Here is a 24,866-nt window from a genome sequence, read left to right as displayed (position 1 = left end):
ACACACACACACACACACACACACACACACACACACACACACACACACACACACACACACACACACACAGTATATATATAAACAATGGAAACATATGCTTTACATATGCAGCCTTGACTGACCTGATGCAGCCACCACCTACTGTATTTCTTTCTCTTCCTCTCATGACTCCTCTTTGTCTCTCTCTCTCTCTCTCTCTCTCTCTCTCTCTCTCTCTCACCGACAGCCATCACAGTTAAATTGGTCTGCTATTCTCTCCTTCCTCCTAGCCTAGTTTCTCTGATCAGAAATAGAAGCAGAGGGGCCAGAGATCCACCCTGCTCTTTTGGGGATTTGATATGAAATCTGTCCCCTCCAAGCTGATGTGGTCCTGTGTGTGTGTGTGTGTGTGGTTGTGCGGGGTGTGGTATTCTGTGTGGATTTGTTCCCTTACGGTGTGTTTGTGATGTGTATGGTGGTCCCAGAGGAGCAATCCTGGCAGCGTGCGTCACTGCGCAGAATCTGGACTTGCAAAAACAGCATTCTGTATGCTCAATTAAATGTTCACTCTGTATCACACTCACTATCAAGTTAAGTCAGAGTTATAATGTATTGTTGTTTTTTTCCCATACATGATGCTGTAGGGGAAAGTAGTTCCAGTTTTCTGCAGCTTTAAATCTTTGTCTGTACAGTAAATGAACCTACTGGAGTAAATGAACATAGTGGAGGCCTTATAATGGAAAAGGAAAGATTGAAAGAGAGTCCTATTCGTATCAAAGAATGATCATTCACCATTCATCGCTCTAAATGCAGCATTTGTGGTTTGTTTACATTCACCATTTTGGGTGAGTTATTTTTAAGCAACACTTTGGTCATAAAGGCGAACTTTATGAGAGGGTGGAATAAGTGTCAGCTCCTCGCTCGCCCCCGACGTAGTGTCAGCTCTGTGTTTTCACTTCAGACACGAGTATGTGCAGCTCACAAATTAAATTCATGAAAGAGGTCTCATAGGTCACAATACCCTGTCCACACCAATGCGGATATTTTGAAAAACTAGTTTTTTCCTTAGTGTTTGGGCCTCTCGTCCACATGCAAACAGTGTTTTAACACCTTCCAGAATTTTGATTCTCTTACATGTATCCGCGCATACATGGAAAACGGACTGTTTAGGTAACAATGACGTCACAGCTCACTTTGTATAAGCAAAATTATCCGTAAAAAATGATGAGCTGATGATATATTGTTGGGGTATTTGATGGATCATTGATGTAGACTTCATCGCCACCATTGGCATTCTTGTTTGAGCATTTGAAGTTATTTTTGTTTTTCTCGTCTGGACAGAGATATTGTTACGGGTGGAGCAGGAGTTGGACCCAAGCGTACGACTGGCAAAGTTTAATGATGATCTAAGAGTCAAATGTAGGATGAATGGTACTGTTACAGGAAGTCTCCGTAGGGACATTGTCTTGGTGGCTGGAAAGCGAAAGACAGGATACAGGCAGGACGGACAAGCAGGCAAACTATCCGGCTGGCTGATTAGTTACCTGAAACCAGCAGGGACATTCAGGCCTGATTATTCACCCATCCCATCAAGCTTGTTCATGATATAATTTTTGCATAAAGCTTAACCAAGGGAGTGTCCAGCACATTAGGGAGGGAGAGGCTGGGCTGTCAGTGCACATCGCTGCGTGAGCGCTGCTACCTTGAATGAACATGGACGTACCTGGTGTTATTGTGGTGTGCAGTCAGGAAGAGCCACATTCCTGCGATGTTTCTTGCTTGGCATCGCACTCGGATACACACAGACCCCCCGGAGGCCCTGAGACTTGATAAGCTCATTAACATTGTTCAATTAAATGAATCCGCGGGGTTGTGTGTGCAGCGTTGTCACAGTGGCAGTGGTGAGCTATAGACGTAGCCACAATGTGAAATATCACCCTTTTTCACTGTTGCTATGGTGTCGTACGAGGTGTTTCTGCCACGCTATAATCACCGGTGTAATTTCAGACCACCTGAGTGTGAATGTGAGAGACGCCTGGTACAGAGACGTTCTCATGGATTCACAAACACTGGATGCATGCAGCTGCAGTGAGGAGGAGAAAGAGGCAGTTTGGAGATTTGGAAAGCCGAGTTCCTTTGTGGTCTCTTGACCTTTATCTCCTTGAGTGCCCGCACCGCGTTGCCATGGCAACCGAACTGGGCGCTGCCAGCTTGGGTGAGGGTTGCAAGTGCCTCATCCTCAGATACATCACTGAGTCCCTCTGTATTTTTAAGACACAGTTGTAATGTTATCAGGACAGTCCAAAAACATGAATCTCACTAAGTAAAAAGAAGAGATGCGGCTGGAGGACAGGTGGATGTTGGGGAGAGAGATGAAATGAAAAGGCTCATTGAGAATAGAGAGGATAGTTGTGATACACTGCTACACAAACACAGAGCTGCTGGCTCGCTGTAATCCCTCACAGATTAGCACAGTACATTACACAGCTCATTGTACATGAATCCAGTACAGTAAACACTGAGGATTTGACCTGACTTCCACCACTTGCTTAAATGGATACACATCCACTGGGATAAACAGTGTTGAGTACAGTTTATCTCAACCACCACAGAAGTTTTCTCCTGATCTTACAGTAAATGACATTTTGCCAAGTCTACCTTTATTATTGTGTGATAATTGCGTGGCAAGTGTAGACGGGTGTGGCTCAGACAAACGCAGACTCTGTCCAGGAGGGACGCTCCGCCATCTGCCACAGGAGTCCCCCTCCCAGCAGGCTGTGCATAAGTGTCTGTGCGCTCCTTCCAGGCCAATTACGAGTACAGCTGCTGTTGTACAGTAAACTGTCGGACACTGTTGTCGCTGTTAGACGGGCCGACCCTTTGTTTGGGGTTGTTTTTAACAGCCAACCTGTCGGCCAAGGCCATGTAGGGATGACAACTTGATGTGATGTGATAACAAGTGGTATTAAGTGTGTGCTTGTTTCAGTGTGTGATGACACGGACAGCTGATCAGCTCAGCAAACCCTTAGATGCCTTCTTATCTGAAGTCCCCCCGGACAAAGACTCAAATGTTTATGGAAGAAATGTATGATGTGTGATCTATGATGTAAACATGTGATGTCAGATGCTGATTTCATCCATGATTCACTCTGAATTGTACTGGGTATGGAGAGAGTGCATGCCTCCGCCGAGGTCCAACAGTCTCCTCGTGAAGCCACATTTAATTTAATACATCTGGATCTTTATTTGGATGGCACACTAAACATGTCAGATTTGTTTTTAAATCAAGTTTCATGAATTATTCTGTTGAGAAATCACAAAAATGTTGAAAAACGTCCTGTTAAATAAATTCCTGACCCATGTGGCATCCCTCCACCAACTTTTGTGGTGATCCATCCAGTAGTCTTTGCGTCATTCTACTAACTAACAGACAAACAAACAAACAAACTGAGATGAAAACATAACCTCCTGGGCGGAGGTAAGTATTTAAGTCATACCTGCGTTGAATTGAGGACTGACTGCCTCTCTATGTGCTCGGGCAGCTGTGGGAACAACACGTGCCCTGACCACATGTCAAAGCAGAGGTGACGCAGCAAATCAGTGTGTTTATTTTGACGGTGTACATGACTGAACTGTCGGTTTCACTGAAACTGGGTGATAACTGGCATGAGAGCACCCTTGACTCAAGTCATCATAATAGAGAAAGACGACAAGGAGCAGCGAGCACAGCTCTTAAACAAAGAATGCTGCGAGAATGTGAGCAGGTGCTTTGACTCAGATGACAGGAATCTGATTTACGCCTCTGTTCCGAGTCAGAGTCCAACCTGCGACCCGCCTTTAGAACACGCTGCGTCTCTATGTTGACAAACAGACATGCTGTGCCAATGTCGAGGAACAAGAGAATCAACAACTTCCATTATGTTGAGTGTGGTTATTTACATGCTTGGCTGTTTTCTTCGCACCCAGTCGACGGGGACATTATGGATGAGTTATGCCTGAGTGTTGCAGAGGTGCAGTAGACTCGAGGTCAGGTTATGCCGGGTTCTGCAGGGCGGGGGAAGGAGCAGACAGATCAGAGGCAGACGGCTTTTTAAAATGTTAGTCATGCCGCTGTTCCATTTTCATGAGCTGCGTTGCAATTCCCAGGGAGCAGCCTGCCAGTTTCACAGCATTGCCTAGCACGCCAAAATTGCATGTGGACTGCAAGCATTTCTACGATAGAGATGTTTCATTCCTTTTTCTCTTTTTCTTTCACAAAAATAAAATAACATACAAGAGAGAGACTTTGAACTTTCCCCGAGCTGGTGTTCCCGAGAGGAGGAGGATTCATTTGATGAGACGTGTTGCTTCTCGTTTACTGATGTTTGAAATTGTAAGCTAGCAGATGAGGAATTTCTTTAACCCTAATTTTATCGCCCTGTGATCTTCTTCATCTTCTGATGTTTATGATGTGTTAAAAAGTTTGTGATATTTCGCGTGCACAAGTCAGATTCAGCTGTTCATGTGTGTCCCCTGTCGTACCTTTGGCCTAGCATCCGGTGTCAAGTGCTTCATTAAGGTATGAGAGTCATGCACAGTATGTGAGTTTCCTGTTGGTTTACACTGACAGGGTGAGTTTCAAGTACCGCGTGGTTTCTCACAGTGGAGCAATGTCATGTTGTTGCTGTTACCAGAGGTTAAAAAGTACACACTTTCGTTACTCAAGTAAAAGTATGAGCACTGATTCAACCTCTTTACTCAAGTAAAAGTATAAAAGTACAGGCTCTGAAATGTATTCAAAGTATAAAAGTAAAAAGTTCCCCTCTGAGAGCCACTTCTACTGGCTGTATCAAAGCAAACTGAAACAAAACTAAAAACAGGGTTAAAGCAAAACAAGATCTGTGAGCTTTGATAATCTGTAAAATCTGTAAAATGTATTCAGGGAAATTTTTGTAATTTGAATAAGGCCGGGGATGGGAAGTGTTCTGTTGCTCTGCTTCGTTGTCAATGTCGACGTTATCAGCGATGTTGGCTGATTCGTCACTTTCTTCCGTGTTGTTGCGCCGCCCCTCTCTGCAGTCTGTTTCCTTTTTGCCCTGTTACGTATGTCGAGCGTGAGGAATCGTCTTTTCTTTGTTACTGTCCCATTCATTTAGGAAATCTGTCTTGATGTTGGGAAGGTGGCGCTCAATATGGCAAAATAAGAAAATTCGACTCAAATGCATTAAAAGGAAAGTAATGAAAGTACAGATATTTTTGTCAAAATGTAGGGGGCAAAAGTAAAAATACTTCAAAAAAAGTCCAGATAGCTGAAAAATCGACTTAAGTACAGTAACAAAGTATTCACTGTGCTGGAGCAGTTTCTCAGAGCTGTGTAGGTGAGACATAATTGTATTGTTTGTTTTTGCGGCGATTTAACAGCAAAGTTTAGCCCGGCAGCCAAGAGAGCACTTATCAGGGATGTTATACTGCTGTTCAGGGATGTTAAGTGAATGAGCCCCTGAGTGCTGTCAAGCCATCACACCAAACAACAATCACAAGCCACAAAAGATGATCATACACCCAGAATTCTATTCACTTTAAGTCAAAGACCGATGCCTGTTTCAATACCTGTGATTATGGTTAGTATTAAGTATATTCATGTTGTTCCCTCTCCTCCTGTGTTCAGGTGTTCTGCTCGACATCCAGCGGCACTACAACGTAACTGACAGCGGAATGGGCTTGTTGCAAACAGGTAAGACCTTTAATCCCGTAATAACACCTGTGAAAATGGTTAGCTGAACCGCTTAACACGTTTTACGCATGATGAAGGTAATTGTTGTGTAACTTGGATGTTTCTGTGTTTCAAAACTGAAACGCAAGAGATACCGATGGCTCAGTTTGCAGATGGAAATGCTGCACATTATGGAGTTAATAATGAGTCAAGTTATGACTTACTTATACCTCTCAGCATTCTTCTCTTCCTCTGTAATAACGTGCCACAGTCGTAGGCATTAAAACCATTCAGACTTTTTCCCCTGGTTCTAAATCCTACAAGATTTTTCTAGTTGACTCATTATAAAGGGCAACTGATTTAACAAATAGAGTTTATTTAAAGGCGATGGGGAGTAGAACTGCTCGTATGAAAAATATTTTATAAATCCTTTTGTGAGTTTGAAAAGTTGCTTGAGCCAACATCAGTTGGGTGTGGGGACTACAATCATTAGAGAAATATTTTTTTAACCGTCTATTGTGAGTCAGACAATGTTATTGGAGTGTAATGCTAAATATACAACTATGGAAACAAGGTACGGTATTGTTTTGACCTTTACAGAATTTATTTGCAGCACCATGTGAAATGCTGCAGTCATTTGAAGTATTGGTCAGTTGAATATCTCAACACTGCAGCATGGATACGTGCTCAGTTTGTAGAAATTTAGAAATATACTTAAGTAGAAGCTGGTTACATTTCTTTCACGACAAATCGTCAGAGGCGGGTTTAAGCGAGGGTGTTTTGGTTGCAGCGTTTCCTCACAGCAGCAGTGGTGACAGGGCAGGTCATCTGAAAGCAAAACAAAGTCAGCAGCCAGACGAGCCCTTCTCCTCAGCGCCTGCCTGCATGTACCCGGAGTGTCTAGAGCACTTCTGGCTCCAGGGCAGGGTTTCCTGCTCCACTCTGGACCTCAGTGAATTCACCTTTTAGAGAGAGATACCTTTGCAAAGCCCTCTCATTGGAGGACTGGACCCTGTCTCCCTCAGACTCATTCAAACGTGCACACACAAAGTGCCATTGAGGGGCAGGCAGGCAGTTGTGAGCGTGCGGTTGAAAGAATACAGCCCAGTGTTTGCTCTGTCACTCGATGTTTCTGCTGGGCTAAGTTAAGGTGAGCTGAATGGTGTGTTGAGGACAAAAATATCTGCCAGGAGAAAGAAATCAGTGTTGTGATTCCTGTTGGCTTTTCAATGAATAAGCCATTTCATCATTTCCAGCCAGTTTCACTCAAATGGAGAATCTTTAGTTTCTATCGCCTCTATTCTTATCCATGTCATTCACGATTTTGTTGTTATCTAGCCATGCAACTCAAATTGACGCTTTTATTTCACATCCTGACGTTTCTGATGTGTGAATAAAACCCGAGAACTCGACTCAGGCAACAACTAAGGGTGAAAAAAAAAGAGCCATTCTGAGTTTTTCAACCCACAGCGTGCCTGTATTTGTGTAAAGACACTTTTCAAGGTGATGTCTGCTTGGTATAAAATCCTCACACGAAACAGGAAGCTGCAAAGGGCGTTTGACTCTTAATTCTGTTTGTCTTGGCTCATTATTTAGGCTACACACACCTCCACACTGGCCCAGGCTCACACGCACTCTTCAACACACACAGTATGTTGGTTGAGCGGCATGTGTAGCTGATTTGCCCTCTGCACCGTCTGGGTTTGCAGGTCTCCAAGAAGCACCCAGTCTGGCTAAAAGCAGCGGTGCTTTGTGTTCCGTTCGTCTGGCCGGTCCTGGCTTGTCAGGGCTCAGACTCCGCTTGGCCCCTGATCCCCCGGCGACCTCTCTCTCTCTCTCTCTCTCTCTCTCTCACACCGGCCTGAGGAATGCTGGGCGTCCCAGGCCGAGCGCTGTGAGAGCGGGTGGGCGCAGACGGGGAGGCTGGATGTGAAGACGAGGTTAGGAGGTTGACGCAATCAGGGCGCTGGAAGGGAGAGTGTCAGTGTGTGCGTGTGCATGTTTACAGTAAGCACCCCTACCACCCGCTTCCTTCTCTGGAGGGAACAATCCCTGCCTCTGTGAGCACCTGCAGGCCAGGCCGGCTCTGCCTTCTCTCTGCTCCCTCTGTCCAGGCAGCTTTTGTGCACCTGGGAATGCAAACTGCCCACGTATGTGTTTTATAGCCGGTGGGCGTTGTGTGTGCTGGTGCTTTCTCTCTCTTCCTCTGCTGCCAGGTCACCCTCACACATTTATAAATAAAAAAAAATACACTGACCACACACTGCAGGATCCAAGTCGCAGAATAAACACCGGTCTGAGTCAGAATCCCTCTAGTGAATTCTGATCTGGTTCAGTTAAAGAGAAAAGTAGAGTTTTGAGCCTTTTCTTTGGCTCTCGATCAGAACTACTGGAATGAAAAATGTCCCATATCTAAACATTACTCATAAGCTGTTTTCTTTTTGGAAATACTCGCCTCACTGAGCACAAGAGCCGCCTCATGACCTACTGCAGTATTTGTATTTTGATTGCTGCACCGCAAAAAATGTCTATTGTCTATTTTTTGGTGTATTTGTTAGAAGTGGCATTTGATCCTGTTGAATGTTTGATTTGGGATTTTGAAACTAATTTCAAAAAGATTTCCAAAAGAAAATGTCGAATGGTCTCACATTGTCATAACTAGAATTGCACTGAGTGGAGCACTTACCTCCGCCGAGTCCCCTTACATCCGCTCAAGCTGCACCGACCTTCACACACTCATGCACATCAGTTCCCTAAACATGCCTGATTTTTTTCATGAAGATGGTTCTCTGGGAAAACAGTGAAAATGTCAGTACTACAATTTAAGGAGTTCTTCCCTGACCCATACCACATTCTTCACTAAGTTTCGTTAGTGTAGAGTTGGAAAGGTTGATATAATATATGATAATGAATTAATATAAATGTAATTGTTTTTGAGGAAAAATGCATCACATTCAGTACTTTCGTCCCCCCAGAATTTAATAGAGTAAACTTCATACAACATAGGAATCATACTGGTGAAAATGTGAACAATTAGGAAACTGTACCGTGGGTAAGACAGTGGATTCATTAAGCATTATAGATATAATAAGAAACTCTCCTCACTCATGAGAACGAATGACGTGGTAAGACACTAGGTTCTTTCCATCCAGTAAACTGGTGTTTACATGTGAAAGGACAACACATGGAAAACACCCTGTGGTGAGCTCAGCCTCCGCAGCACCCGCTATTTCTGTTATTTGGAAACAACGACCCTTTTAAAAGCAGCTTACACAACGCAAATTGACGTGAGGTATGTGCTCATTTCTGCAGTGCGTGAGTGCGTGTCACGTGCACCATTACTGCCCCAGGAGCTAAGGTCTCAGCTGTCTGCGTAAGGGGATGATGTGTTGGTAGCTGTCAGTCAGGTTAGGGTAGAGTCGCGCTGGTTAAGCCTGCAGCTCTCCGGCCCAGTCCATTAGCGGGTGGAGATGCTCTCACCTGCGCTCAGCAGACCTGTCAGAGCACTGGGACTCCAACTCTCCCACTGAAAACGGCCCCGGGGCAGCCTCTGTGTGAAGTGAGTGACACTCGCACACAGCTGCGAACAGGACCAGAGGGGGTTTGCGGGGCAGGAGAGGTTAATGGAAGAGAGGAAGAGGAGAGGGGCTTCACCTGGATGATGTTACCTTTGGTTGAGGGGAGTTTTGAGACCTTTTGTTAACCACACTGAGAAATCTGAGAGAAGGCTTTCTCCTCCTGTTAACATGCTTATTCTCTGAGGCAAGACAGGGAAAAAGGCAAGACAGGGAAAAAATATCTTTAATGGCTTGAATTATCTGCTATGATGAAAGATGGCGTGGTAATTATCCCCCCACTGGTGGAACATGGAAGCAGAGGTATTGGGGTCAGTCAGGCTGGATGAGGCTGCAGCTTAATAAGGAGCCGGTGCTCAAAACAGCCCGCAGACTGTCTGTGCCCTGTTCTGTGCGTGGCTGCCCACCTTGTCTGAAACGCGACACCGGCACACACACACACACACACACACACACACACACACACACACACACACACACACACACACACACACACACACACACACACACACACACACACACACACACACCAACTGACATTGAACCAGTCTTAACAGGGTGTCAGTCAGCCAGTATGTGAGCTTCGAAGAATGAGGCCACAGGTGCTGTGTGAGACGTAGCACATCAGACGTACACATGTACTGCACACAAACACAAAAAGCTTTAGGCCAAAACTGCAAGACATTAGCATTATACACTGAGGGTTTATCCTGCGCTGTATTGAAGCTGTGGCCGTCTGGAAGCTGTTATTAAGTGGACCTGAGGTGTGGCCAAGTGTGTAGGTTTATGGTCAGTGTCAGTCAAAAATGCCTACAGTTGGATGGAGGCCTCTCTGATTTCCTTTTACACAGTCTGAAGTTATCAGTGCTTGATCAGCTGTTTTGGCCGCTCACAGCTGCTCCTATTTTGTCTCCAGCCGTCATTGCCGTCCCTCGGTACGTCCCCTCTCGCTCTCTCGCTCCCTCTCTCTCTATCAGCAGTTTGGCAGCTGCTGTTTCCTCGTTGTTACTCCCACTAGCACCTCAGAGGAGTTGGAGGAGATGAAGGCATGATGGGAAATGGAGGGAGAGGAAGGAGCCACCTGTGGTGTCGTCTCTGGTCACGGATGGCAGCAAGGTTTAATCTTCTCCGCTATTGATTCCCAAAGCTAAATAATGACATTGCGATGGTGTTCAGCAGCCCCTCTCCTGCTGGGACAGGAATAGAACAATCACCTGATGATGCATCAACAGCCCGGTGTGTGTCTCTGTGTGTGTGTGTGTCTCCATCCCTGGCTGTTTTTATAGGCCACATCTTGGAGGAGGGCAGTTGTTTTGGCGATGATTGGCACCCTGCTCCTCATTTCCTTCCCCCCTCACTCCCTGTTGGCGAACCAATAGCACTGCCACTGAGTGACTGCCGCTCCAATCAGGATTATATGGCCAATTAAACAAGCGCGCTGTCAACTCTCGCTGTGTCTCAATTCACTTACTTCCATTCACTATTCGAGGCAGCAAAGTTTCACACTTGACGTGAAACTCCTGACCGAGGAAGGACGACACGATGTTGGCACAGATGGCGCCGTAATTTCCAAGTATATGTTTTATTTTAAAGGCCACTGAGCAAAGCAACTGGTCGATATTTTGGCAGGCGTTGTGTAATGTTTTTATGGTCACTTCCATTGAGTGCACAATTGAGTGCAAATGTTTGATATCAGATAAAACAACACTGTTGAAATGCTATACCCTGTACATGTGAGGATGGAAGTATCTAACTTGAAACACAGCACCTTTTCATGTAAATGTACTATGAGATGGTCGCTCCTTACTGTTAAGCACCAGAAACAAACAAAGCAGTGGTGGAGTTTTGTGATAGATTCACACAATAGACACTTGTCACCCTCAACAGTTGCCATCTTGGCTACAGAGCGGAATAGGAGGGACAAACAACGTGTTTTCTCAAATGGTTGCGTAATTTCCACATTGTGTGAAACAGGCAGCGCACACAAGACAGTACATTTATTTTCAAGTCCACTGAGGAAAGCAGCTAGCAGATATCGTGGCAGGCGACAATCGCAATAGCATATTGCGACCATCATTTCCATTAAGTGCACAATAGCTGCAGTGTAATTTAAGATACACTGTCAAAATTCATGCACTGAGTGGACTGACAAGTACATGTCCCGTGAGATCTCTCCTTATCTTTAAGAAACAAAGCAGGTCTGTTGTGATAGATTCACACCAATTTAAAAATAGCCCTTTTTAGGCATCACTGAATAGATCAAACATTCGTGCCAACAAGATTCTTCGTGATATTTCCTCCTGCTTCTCGGAAACAGAGGCTGAACACTGATCGATCGCTTGACGCAGCGGGAGGCTGAACAACTCTTTCTGTTCCGAGCGACATCAACAGATCAATCAGGAACAGACACACACACACACACACACACACACACACACACACACACACACACACACACACACACACACACACACACACACACACACACACACTCCACAGTCCCCCCGGTCAAACACATGCGCTCGATACATACATACCTCAGCAAGTCAAGGTCAAACACAGGGACGTCTCACTTGGTCTATTCATACTTAAATAAAAGCATGTGTATATGTTTTTAACGGGAATCATAGGTTTCATATCCCATTAGTCCCAATGTCAAGGGTAGATTACAATAACACAAACACTGACAAATTCATTAAATCGTTTGCTTATGAAATTAGCGCAAGAAAATGGTTGAAAATAAAAAAAAACACATTGCCCAGAGTGCTCTGCTGCTGGATCCGGAAAAGATCCCTGAGGAAAAAAAACTACATGTTTTTATTAATGCGGCAGCCTGGACTGCAGTTTGCAATTCTCGACTGAAAGCACGTCTCACGACTGTTTCTTGTTTTAAGAACGGGAAGAAAAAAATTTTGCACCTTCTTTAATCACACCATATGTGCTTTCTTATAATATGCGCTGGTAATGTACAAAAGATGATGTTCCAGAGGGCTCCTGCCAGCGAGAGTGGTATTTGTAGCAGCGTGAAATCCTCCCCAGCTGCAGCTCTCACATGAAGCAGGTAGTAGAGAGATCTGCCGCAGCTGCAGTGACAAGCCATCAGCTCTCACAGAGGCTGAAAGATGGAGTAAAATAAAAGAGGTTTAAGTTGGCAACAGGTAGCGCTTGATGTCAGCTTCTGCAAAGAATTAGCTGCGGAGTTTGACAGCAACAGGCGAGGAGAGAGTGCGGCTTGCATGGGTATTTCCCAGGCTTCATGTGGCATTTATCAAGAGGCAGCCAACGCATGGGTAACCCAACACTGGTGAAGTCTGAGCGCCGGGGTTTCTTAGAGAATTAGCGGCGATCAGAAATGCGAGGAATGCAGAAATGTTCGGGGCGCCACATGAAGGGGAATCCAGGAGGCAGAAATGTGATGAGAATGTGTGCGTTACAGTACGACACATGGCTCGAATGTTTGGATCTGGTTTCCTATTCAAACAAAAGTTGTGTATCGCACCCTCCACAGGCAGCCCCATTAATCATTAGTGGGAGAAACAAAGCTGCCACTCCCACCGGTGCTGCACACCACGCAGAAAACTCAACAAACACGGTGGCTGAAATGATTTTTTTGGGGGTTCTTGTCTGCATGAGAAAGATCAAGCAGATAAATGAGTGTAACATCCCAACCTTTTAAGTAAGAAATATTGATTCTCTCTCATTAATATTTCATCTGAATATCATATCGAGCAGGCAGAGTGTGGAAGCGTAAATTACTCTGCTCCATATGGACACACACAGACGTTTAATGAGGCCCAGAACTCCAGTAAACAGCACCAGATTTAGTCATGTGTTGAATATAATACACCAGGGATGGTCGCAAGCCTCCTGGCTGCATTTTGTTAAACTAATATAAGCTTGTACGTCTCCACAGCCACAAATTCAGAAGTAAACTCGCCATCACATTTCAGCCTTGGTGTTACTATAATGGCAAATTTGCATAATGCAGATACATTTGTTAAATGTGAACTGTATTGCACATTGTTATTTAGCCCTTAAGCTTCTTTCAGACATACACTGAACTCCAGATAATCTCCTGGCATTCTCCTGGAGGGGCTGTATCTGCACATGTCTGAGTGAGAGCCTCTGGAGTTTCTTCTGCCAGCCCCCTAATTAAAACTCTGGAGAAGGTCCCAATGAGCCTTTGTGAGATATGCCGAGAGGGAGTATTGATGATGTTTCGAACATACAACAGACACGTAAAAAACACAATCTCAGTATGAAAAAGCTGTGCCATACACATAGAAAGACACAGATAAAGATGTCAAGTCAGTTTTATTTTTGCAGTAAACAAAAACCTGTGATCTCCACTGCAGAATTAGTACGTTTTGTCCTTCCTCTGCCTGCTGCACCACCCCTCACCTGGTGGAGAATGTCCTGCTTCATTGTTCACGTATGAATGGCAAACTCTTGAGAAAGTTTTGGCCAGTACAGGCATTCTCCAGAATTCAGGTCTGAAAATGGCTTTATTTGTCTGTTCCTATCCTGAAACAATGTGGATCAGATTCCTCTACCTGAATATTTCTCTAAGAAATTCAGGGAGTAGTGCTTCACATGTCCCGGTAGAAATCTTCAGGTACTTTGCTGTGTGTTCAGACAAATGTACATGATCAGCTTAAATCAGGACCTGTTGTGTCCATGGGGACTGCAGACTCTGCTTCTCATCCACAATTAGAGCTGCAGTGCTTTTATTGTGAAAGAGTCATCCTATTGAGAAATAGCAATCTGGTTTTACGGGCAGCGGCAGCCGTGGAGAGATGAATTAATGTGATGTCCCTCGTCACGTGTCCATATCTTTGTCCATGCACCTGTGTTCCCCTGTGTGCCGTCTGTTGCAAAGAGAACATTTCATGTGACACACATGCAGGGGTTTTGTTTTCTGAGAGAGGTTACTTGTGGTCGAACATTTTCTGTGTGCAATGACACTGGTATGCAGGGTTGGGTTTCCTGGTGTATTTCCACAGAAGTGTCAGTGCCCTCTACAAAAACATTTGAACTGTTAACCTTAATGGTTATGATAAGATGATATTTGAATGACAAGTGTATCATCTTTCATGTGAGGTCACCAGAATACCATGATGACACTATGCTGTCACCCAAAAGTCACAGCAGCTCAATTTCACACCCTTTTGGACTTCTGCAGAATCATGCTTTGTATTCTTTGTAATTCACAAACCTATTTGAAGCCTTTGCTTTGTCATCTCTACAAGTCAAATAAAATCTATTATTTAATCTACATGATAATAGAGATCATATCAGTTGAGACGGTACAACAACAAATTACCAAACTGTTTTTACTGACTACCAGACATTACTCATCCATAGTTACTTCCCGCACAAACACCTCCGGTTGCAGCAGAGCAGATAACCTTGTAGTGACAGAAAGGGCAGAGGCACAAAGGTGGAGGAGAGTCAACAGACGCTGCAGATGAAAGATGTATTTGTGGAAGCAGCGTGTTTACGGCATAATGAGCGCTGGAACCCAGACACACACATTGCCCACAGTGAATATGTCAAAGGGTAAATGGCGCTGAATGACAACGCCTATGTCTGCAGACACGTATGGACCTGCAGGTAGGATGTGCTGCTCCTGTCCCCCCTGTTCTGTGTCCTGCGGCTGACGGACACTGGAATTCCTTGAACTGCTGAGGCCTGGTTAGACCCTATACGTCCTGACTGTCTTGTGGGAAATACCCAAATCACGAAGCTAAAAAGAAGAGGAAGAGGGAGGAGGAATTTTCAGAGATGACATTGATACGGTTTTCCTTTTTGTGGAAAAAGAGCATTATAACAATATAATTCATTACACTAAGGTCGTGGTTTTTATGCCATGTTATCTTTATGGCATGCTCTGCTGTGGATTATTTTCATTTTCAATCACCTAAAGGGCTAGAATTGCACTCAGAGAGCACATACCACCACCAAGGCCCTGATGAAACCACATTTACATTCACTAGATCCAGATTTTTTTATTTGGATCTGCACCAAATTGCTCACACCCAAATAACAGTCATTCAAACCTGCTTGATTCCTTTCATACACTATTCTCGGAAAATCGAGCTATGACGCCTTATCTTGCCATGTTGAAACTGAAAAACATTTCTGCCTACTGATCCATATCCACACCAAAACGCAATGCTCTCTTCCTCAGGTCATGCCCCACCCTTCCACAAAATGTTATGACAATCAGTTGAGTAGTGTTTGCGTAATCCTCCTAACTCAGAAACATAAACTCCCAATTAGAGGTAGTAAAAAATGTCCTTGAAAGAGATCTTGATTTTTGCGTTTTGCCTCTGTAGCTCAATGCAGCTCTGGGCCTCTTTAATTCTTTATTAAATTCAAAAGAAAAAATATTTCTTTTTGTAATTAATTCCGTACAGGTGCACTTTTTGAATCCATGACAAACCACAGTCAGTTCAACAGCCTGATCTCAGAGGAAGTAGCTTATAGGGGAGCCCTTGAAAGCAGCACACTGCGTACATCTGCTTTGGTGCAGCATTAAGCCGTACTGTATTCTTGTGCCTCTCAGCACCTTCATTTCCACTTTTTCAAACCTTAATCAGTCTCTTCACTGTCACAAGAAATAAGAGGTGCCTCAAAAGAAAATGCTCAAATAATGTGCTGCTGAGAATTTGCAATCCCACATCCGGATGCTGAGCCACACAGGTGCTCTCTTCAGGGGAAGCCAGTGTTTCATAGGGAAATGCATCTGTGCAGGCGCAGTGAATATCAATAACACACACACACACACACACACACACACACACACACACACACACACACACACACACACACACACACACACAACATATGTGTGTCTGTATCTACGCATGATGCTCTATTCACAGCGGCTTTGAATCACAGGCGGTGAGTCATCCCATAGGTATTGTTCTGCTGGCCAATCAAAGCAAGGGCTGGATGTCCGGTGTTTCTATTCTGCGTGGCATGTGAAGGAGAAGAGAGACAGTGTGTGTGTGTGTGTGTGTGTGTGTGTGTGTACAGCGTGTTTTCTGAGTTTCATTACTTTCTATGTTGTTTCTGCCCAACAACAAGCGTCTGAGCGTCTCTGCTCCACTGCACCAGTATTTTCACTGTTGAGTGTAACTCATGGGCCATGTCATTGGTTTTGAATGAACATGTGGTGAGTGGTGAATCCTTCAGAAGAGGCGTAATTAGAACAATTAAACCAATCAAACCATTTTTACAGTGTAATTTTTTTAAAGATAAAAAAGCTTTTGGTACCACAAGACTTCTTTTCACATGGTCTTAAATGATTCATGTGGGGCCACTAATGGAGAAAGATAATAAACGATGACGGTGATATTAACGAATGAAGATAAATGATCAAGTAATGACTTTTATGACTGGAGACTTAATGGATAATTGTAAAGTAAAAAAATCTTTATTAGTAAAAGGTGAATAACTTTACAATAAGACATCCGGAATTAATATCTGACAGTTTTTAGTAGTTTGGGCCTGGAGAGGCTCTGAGTAACGTAATTATATTGTGGCTCATGCAGGGACTCATTCAGCACCAGTGTAACATCACACTAAAACAGCGATGTATAGACGCCAGTGTCTCCACTATACCTGTTTTTGAGTCTGCTTTTAGACTGTCTCTAAGCCTTTGTCTGGTCGCGGAATGTCCTAAGACCGCTGTAATTGATGTAATTTACTCGCTGAGACAAAGTGAGAAACACGCACAGCAGCACCTTGTGTGGAATTTAAAGACGAGAACATCAGAGAACGTCGGAACAGGGCGGACGCTCCCTCCTGTACCTGAGGCACGTAGAAGACTGGAATTGGAAATTCTTTAGTGGGAAAAAGTTTGAGTGGATACACTGGACTGCTTTTATCTATTCTGTCAGAAGTACACAAGGTTCAAGAGGCTCTGGGTTAATTTTTTCCTTTAAGGCCTCACTACAGAGACAAGGTGAAATAGATAAGAAGGAATAATGATTAATTAATCTACTCTACAAAGGCTTCAAAATACAAAACCACTTCTCCTCGCCTGGCCCCAAAGGTCTCCCTGCAGTCAGATGAGCAGACATTATTAAATTACCTTAATGGTTCAAACAACCTGGTGAGGGGACACTGACTCGTCTCTGTATTCACAGCATGGCTTCACTCAGGATTGTTATGAGCATAAACAATAATTTAGTGCCCTTGCCATTAATTAGCTGCGAAATGTTTCTTCACGTATACAGTCACTGGTGTGGAACTGAAAATTACTCAGAGCCTATTAGGAGATAAACAAAGGCTTTAAAAGACTGGGATGTGTGTTTGTGTAGCTCATATGTTGCACAAGCTTAATGATAAGGGCAGGATGTCAGGCAGAGCTGATACTGGTGGGCTTGTTGACTTTCGACTCACTTCCCTCAGAGATAGACGGCTACGCAATGCCAGCTTTCGTAACTCCAAACCAACAGCAAATACTGTAATTATCAGCAAAAAGTCACAACTTCATTAACATGCTCTGGCTTTTTGCTTTATCTGCAACTGAAAAATTACATTTCATTATATATTTTTGGTCTTCTGTTGTATGTTTCCATTGTCAAGATGTAAACAGAAGTGTCAATAACGAAGGTTATTGTTAAAGACTGAGACGAAGGGGGACAGAGCTCTGGACCTGCCTGTCAGAGGAAATACAGCAGGTTGAGTCAGTGGCTTCCCTTAAATCAAAGGTTATAACCTACCGTATTCACTGATTTGACCTAACTCTAGTTTTTATTATTGTTATTGGATGTCATGCTAAAATTTCTGTCACAAGTTTAGTATTTTTTGTGTCTTTTATTCTTTGTTTATTCTTTGTGACTGTGTTTGTATTTGTTTGTGAAGCACTTTGTAATTATTGAACTGTCGTGTTGTGACAGTTAGTGGCCGCCTGCAGAAGTAGTCAAAGCTGACCATTGTCCTTTAAATGAGGTTATGAAAACGTTTCCCCCCCCTTTGGCCTGCAGTGTAAACATCCACGCCTGTGGTGCACGCCGCACATCAACTCCTCGCTGCTGGAGCTTTCCGGCAGCGTATATCTCCTGCATGTGCACTTCATCTGCAGCATCTTCAGTGATTAGCTGTGAGTTTATCTCTGATGACACGGTGGCGATCACACCTATGTGGACTCACCTCCAGTTGTGTTACACCGTATAAACGGGAATGAACAAAGACACAGTGTTGGTCAGTGGAGGAATGTGGCTTGTGAGGACGGGCAACATTTTATGTAAATTTCTTATTCAGTAGCTGTTGACTGTACGTCAGTCAAACCAGCTTCCTGTTCAACGGGGCCATTTAAAGTCTGTGAAGTTAAACACATTGTCTGCTGAACACAGTTATTCTCTTGTAAATAAAAGAGTTTTACAGAAAAGTCAGAGTTCTGCACTAAACACACTTTAAAACATAATCCCATCAATAACATGTGATGGACAAAGTTTTTGGGATTGTTATATTCTGAAAGAAACCATCCTGGATTTCTCAGTGATGTTAAAGGGAGGAAATCATAGTTTTAAAGTATGGTGGACGTCCTTGTTTGGAACATCTGCAGCCCTCAGCCTGGACTGACAGGAGAACAGTGGGCTTGTTATATGGACAGTGTTTATCGTGACAGGATATTTCCTGGGAGCAGATGAGCCTCCATAAATTGACTTAATGTAAGTGTGTATCCAGACTCTGTTTTTTATAAGATGCAGATTGTCCCGTCGCCATATGTGCGCAATCTCATTATATATGCAGTAACAATCCTGATATAGACAGAGACTACTGGACTAATAAAGAGGTGCAATCTATTCTTTAGGATTGGTTATCCCAACCCTTTACAAGAAAGGTCACCATGCCTTGTAGAATTTAGACTTACTTCCCTTCAGGGTGTATTTTATCCTAACTTAAGTGACACAGTACATTTTTCATCTCATGTGGCAAGGAGGTCGAGATTCTGGGTTGTTCTCGCCGGCTGATGACAACTACGTTTGAAGAGGGGTGGAAAATGAAGCCAAACCGAAAGTAGCACACCCTGATTCTCTGAAAAGGTGTACCTGCTTTTGTTAAAAATAAACAACCTGGTAAGGCTGTGGTTTCCCCTTTGTCATGTCAAGGAAGCATCTCTTTGTAGCTAATGAGTACAACAGCAATTCCTCATCGCATTACTCTGACAGAGGCTTCTTGAGAAATGCTTTTGTCACTACATACTAAATCAGATACACTACAAAGTAAATATTGTATTGAAGATGTTTGGTTTATTTTGATTTCGCCAAGCTTAGCACCAAGGAGTGGGTGGATCTCTTTCTTTCATAAAGCACAGTCTCCTCTTCTGGGATTAAACTTGCAAACAGCATGTGAAACGAAATATATACACTTTTTCTTACTCAGACAGAAGCAAGGTTAATGAGCAGTAAGGATTACACTTAATAAATGTGATCACACTGTCAGGGCCTGAATTTATTCCCAGATGCTAACAAGTGATAATGAGCCATAAGAAAGTGGTGCAGCTTATCAACAAATCACAAGATTGCGTTGGCCACAAAGAGAGAGCTGGTGATGTGTGGTCCTGCTAATGACCTAAAATGGGCCAGTTAATGATGTGAGCATATGTATTTTTGACAAAGTGCTAAACAGTGAGATTCAACATTTTCTGGCCCCCTCGCCTTTAAAACCCAGCTGGAGCAGCTGGTGGTGAGTGATTGTAGCCCTGGACTTTATCTTATCTCCAGTTTGCACTGCTACACCCTGCGTGTGTGTGTGTGTTAGTGTGTGTACTGCAGGGCTGTGGCTGCAGGGTGAGTTGGCAAAGCTCTTCAGAGAGTCAGCCCTGCACAAAGCAGTTTTCAGAGTCATTTAACATTATGCACAATAAACCTGCAGCACTAACCACACAAGGGCTTGTGATGGAGGCTGCAGAGAGGGAGAGGAGGAGCAGTGTGAGAGAGAGAGAGAGAGAGAGAGAGAGAGAGAGAGAGAGAGAGAGAGGGAGAGAGAGAGAGAACAGCGTGAGGTGGGACAAATTCAGCACCTGTGAAACCCAGACTATAATAGATTCATTCATTAATAATAATTAGATTGTAGATTACATTTTCTCATTGCTTTGTGAAATACGATTTTTTTTAGCTCATAAAAGGACATTTTAATACTTTTAATGCATGGATGTTTTTTTTAAGAATAAAAACAATTACACATAAATGAAGTCAAATTTAGATTTTATATTAAGAATATCTCATTGTAATATTGATTCAAATTTCCAGAGGAAGCTGAAACTGCCACTTATATAAATAATTTATAAATATATGTCATTTATCATAATAAATAATAATAGAGAATAATAATGATTCATTATGATAAATCATTACTATTCTCTGTTTGGTCCAGTCCAATAAAACATGCACTAATCAGGGTTAAGTACAGCACAGAGCAGTACATCATTTCGTGATCTGCAACAAAGTTATATAAAATGATTATTTTTTACATTCTTCCACAAAATAGGGTTATGGAATGACTTTCTTTCGTCATTCCATGATATCACATGTTCAAAACTACAGTTATGCTCTAATCTGATTACTGGCCCTTATCCCGCTGGTTGGCCTCAGCAGCTGTGGGACAGCGATGCCTGTGCCTTATATAACGCGCCCCTCCTCTCTTTCCTCTCGCATCTCTTTTCCTTCCTCTCCTCCTCTGTATGTTTATGCTGATGATGTGTGAAAAACCCTCCAGCCCTCCTGCCCAGCTCCCCTCGGCGCTGTCAGGAGTCACATCTCCTGCCCTTTCTGCTCTGCAAAGACACAGATCTCAGTTTGAGAGCATTAAAAATTCAGGTCGGGTTTGGTCGGTCCTGCTCATGAATATAGACTAAAAGGCCCCATAAGAACAGTTCCTGGTTGTCTGGTCAGCAGCGGGGCAATTAGGCGAACACATTTTAAAGCACTAGTGTTCCTTTCACTGGGACATGAGTTCAGCTGTACGAAATTAAGATGGAGGAATTATTCATGGCCGTGCAGCCACCGCAGTGCTGTCTCTGGTATAGAGTGGGACAGAATGAGTGCTGCTGTGTGATGTAGTGTTAATTCCTTTGCATGTGGTCAGAGTAATTGTAATTCCAGCAGTGCTGCACCAAACCCTGACATGTTTTTGTCTTTTATGTTGTCTCCGTTGCCTTGATGATTCGTTTTATCTCAACCAACTCACACAACTTAAGCCTCTCTCTGTCTTTTTTCCCCCCTCTATGTCTCTTTCAAGCTCCGCTGGACTGGACATAATCCAAACTGTACTTTTTTTCTCACAATCCTCCTCAACAACTCTCCCCACACACTGAATCCTGTAAAACCTTCACCCTTCTCAGTGTCAGTACTCTGGGCTGTATCGTCTGGATCTGGTTTTCTTTTGCCAGGTTTCTTGTAGCGAATGCAGTGTAACAGGATTTTTAATTGGTCACAGTTGAATGGAGGTGTCCTCTGGCAGTCCTTCACTGACTCTGTGGCTGATGGTATCACACAGTTGATCTTGACAGGTCCAGACTTAATAGAGCAGGGAGCTGAAGTGCTGGGCTCGGTCCAGTCGCAAATCAAGAGTTTGCAATGAAGCAAAGTGAAATGAAGGCTATAAATATGACAATGATGACAAATATATTTATGGATCAGTCGCTGTATCCAAACTAATATTTCCTCCTGTTCCTTTTCTCTCCGCAGTGTTCATCTGCAGCTTCATGGTGGCCGCTCCTATCTTCGGTTACCTGGGCGACCGCTTCAACAGAAAGGTCATCCTGAGCTGTGGCATTTTCTTCTGGTCCATTGTGACTCTGTCGAGCTCCTTCATCGGCAAAGAGGTACGGCACAGTGCGGGAGATGTGCAGCGCCAGAGCTCCAGTGTTATCTTATTAGGCTGCCACGCCTGTGATATGGTCCTGACTGACGAGCTAATTATTGTGTTATGATGAGGATATGCTTGATGTTGAGGCCGGTGAAATGAAATGACACGCTTGTTAAGTCAGACACCCGCTCAGCCTTTGTAGACATTCTTTATATCTCCCTCCCTCCCTGTCTTCTTTTCTGTCTTTCTCTCACTGGCCACTAGCCAATCAGCTAATGACGGCCCATGCCTCAGAGTTGTCTCAATTACAAAGCTTTAGACGACAAGTTTCACTGCCCCTCGACAAGAGGATTTAGATTTGATATCCGTGAAAGCCTCCGTGTGCTGGGATGTGTCGGACACATTAAAACAATAACGTTATTGTTTAGGGGGACGATGTGGGGGATGGGTATCTCACTGAAAGAAGCCTCCACATTAATGTGAAAGGCTCTGTGCATGTATGTGCGGGTGAGTAGATTCTGGCTGCTTCCATACTACTGCCTTTGAAGACAGGGTTTTGTCCACACCAGCGTTTTGGCTCTGTAGCTGTTTTAATAACCCTGATTCCTACAAACACGCCTGAAAACGCACATCACATGACCACTCACGTACACTGGGCATGCGTGTGCCGGTGTAAACAGGAAGTATTTGGGTGTTCGTTGCAAAGACATCAGGGTCAGAGGAGTTTGTGATTAATTATTAGCCGAGGCTGATGCTGGTTGTTTTTTTCCATAAGGCGGTCATGTGATTGGAGCCTGACGAATCAGTGAAGGCTATGATTTGACTGAAAAGACCCAATTAACAAACAGTTCTGAGTCTCTACGTCATAATTTCTGAACATCTCTGTTTCTGCCCGTCCAGACTAAAATGCAGCACTGGAGTTTTCAAAATAAAATGAGCCCAGCTGAGTTTCCAAACTTCGACGTTTTAAAAGTGTAGAAGTAGGTAGTGTGGACGCCAGGTGAATCAGTAGCCGAGTTGATGCACACACAAAAACAACGTATTAGTGTGGATGTAGCCTCTGGTGTATAGTCTTCGTGGATATTCATGAAACAAACTGAGAAAACTGACAATTTAAAGTCGCAGCAGGGACGTGTGGCTTTAAAAGCTACAGTACAAGCTAAATGTATGCATCACACATGCCGAGCAGCGTCATGGAGTCCCGCGCTGAGTAAAGCCTGTTCCCCGCTCATCAGCCCAGAGCTGTGGAAGGGGATGACAGCTCAGAGATGATGACGCTCCCGGGAGGGCACCCTTCCACTTAAATCCCCTATAGATTGCATGTGCGGAGACAAGATGGCAGCCATTTGCCTAAGCAGGGGATACAGTCATGCTGCTTCTGGCCAAGATGAAAATAAAGGGTTTCTTCCGTCTTCCTCTCTGACATGTGACACAAAGGCCACTGACTCCTGACAGGGAGACGGAGAGTGATCCTCAGCGCTCGCATTCCTTCGCCCTAAACTTTTAATTCCATCCTCAAGACATGTTCCCCTGCCAATCAAACGAGACAATAGTAGACGGCCCTTATGTAACACCACTACTGCACATGAGAGATGAAAGACATGAAAAGTAATGAAATGTTAATGACCACTTACAACCGAGTCCTGTCATTACGCATTTAAGACACTCTGGGGCCTTTTAGGCGGATTTGCCGCAGTTGTGGAATTCAGATCTTACATAAGAGAAATTTGCCAATGTCACAATGTGAAACTGCATATTTTCTTCTGCATGGTCGCCGCAGATCATCGTCCTATAATGATAACTTGTAGGTCAGCTGAAATTTTAAACACTTTAGTGGCGGCCACCTGTGGCTTCCTGTGCCTGACTGTGATCTTTGGAATGGGGTCACATCTTTGAAAACATACATTTACTTTCTTTTTTCAGGTTCAAGTTCATCTCTTTTTGTGATTTTATAAGCAAGAGTCCTTTCATTCAGTCTTATCTCATGAATATAATGAGGGTAAAACAAGGATAATAACCACTGAATTACTATTGTTGTCTGGCAGCTGTTTTTGAAAAAATGACTGAATGTCGCAGCTGTTAAAACTTTTGTCTCCTCCATCCACATGCAGACTGATGGAATCTAGGTTTTGTTAATGGGTCCGTACAACAAAGTAAATTATAGCTCTTCATCATAACGTAGCACTGGGCAATATTGCCAAAAATGTAATCAAGGTAAAAAAGTCAGTATCGATAATCACGACCAATTTCAAGTTTTCAAGACCGATTTTTGCTCCTGATTGAAGGTTGTGGTTTTAAACTCTTCTTTATGGGCAGAGAATGACAAGAACTTTGAAAGCAATCATGTGATAATGCGAATTCATTGCACAGCATTCTCAGGGGTCCTCTTCATGGTCCTTGTGACGTAAATGTCATCACCCCTTTCCTGTAGTGCCCAAAAACAGACTGTACTGCGCATGCTCCAGGGACGATATACCCAGCTACTAGAATGGAATGGAATTGTAATATTGCTATTGATGTAAATTATATTGCTATTATTATTAATTTGTTTTGGCCAGCCCCACTATTAATTATATCATTGAATGCAGTAAAAAAAATGCATCATGTCTAAAAAATGTACCTTCTAGTCTAAATTGCATTATTGAGTGTGCAGAATGTCGCACTAATTAGTGTCAGCAGTAAGGGCCACTGAAAGTCAACTGATGACCACACACATCAGGATGTTACAGCTGTCAATGAGAGCATGTTAGCACTCATCTGAAAGCACCACTGGGCCTGTGCAGCCTGACAGA

General features: G+C 43.6%; 1 protein-coding gene across 2 annotated transcripts in view; it reads left to right on the top strand.

Moving 5' to 3' along the window:
• spns2 (spinster homolog 2 (Drosophila)) overlaps positions 1–24,866 on the top strand; it is a 68,376-nt gene that overhangs the window by 14,687 nt on the left and 28,823 nt on the right. For both annotated transcript variants that reach the window (XM_035178018.2, XM_035178019.2), the window contains exons 2-3: positions 5,627–5,692; positions 21,954–22,090. In XM_035178018.2, the coding sequence (XP_035033909.1) occupies positions 5,627–5,692; positions 21,954–22,090 (203 nt within the window). The remainder of the gene's footprint in view (positions 1–5,626; positions 5,693–21,953; positions 22,091–24,866) is intronic.

Source organism: Hippoglossus stenolepis, chromosome 15, assembly GCF_022539355.2.
Source record: "Hippoglossus stenolepis isolate QCI-W04-F060 chromosome 15, HSTE1.2, whole genome shotgun sequence".
Taxonomy (NCBI): Eukaryota; Metazoa; Chordata; class Actinopteri; order Pleuronectiformes; family Pleuronectidae; genus Hippoglossus; species Hippoglossus stenolepis.
Note: the sequence above shows the minus strand (reverse complement) of the source record. Positions and strands in the feature narration are given on the sequence as shown.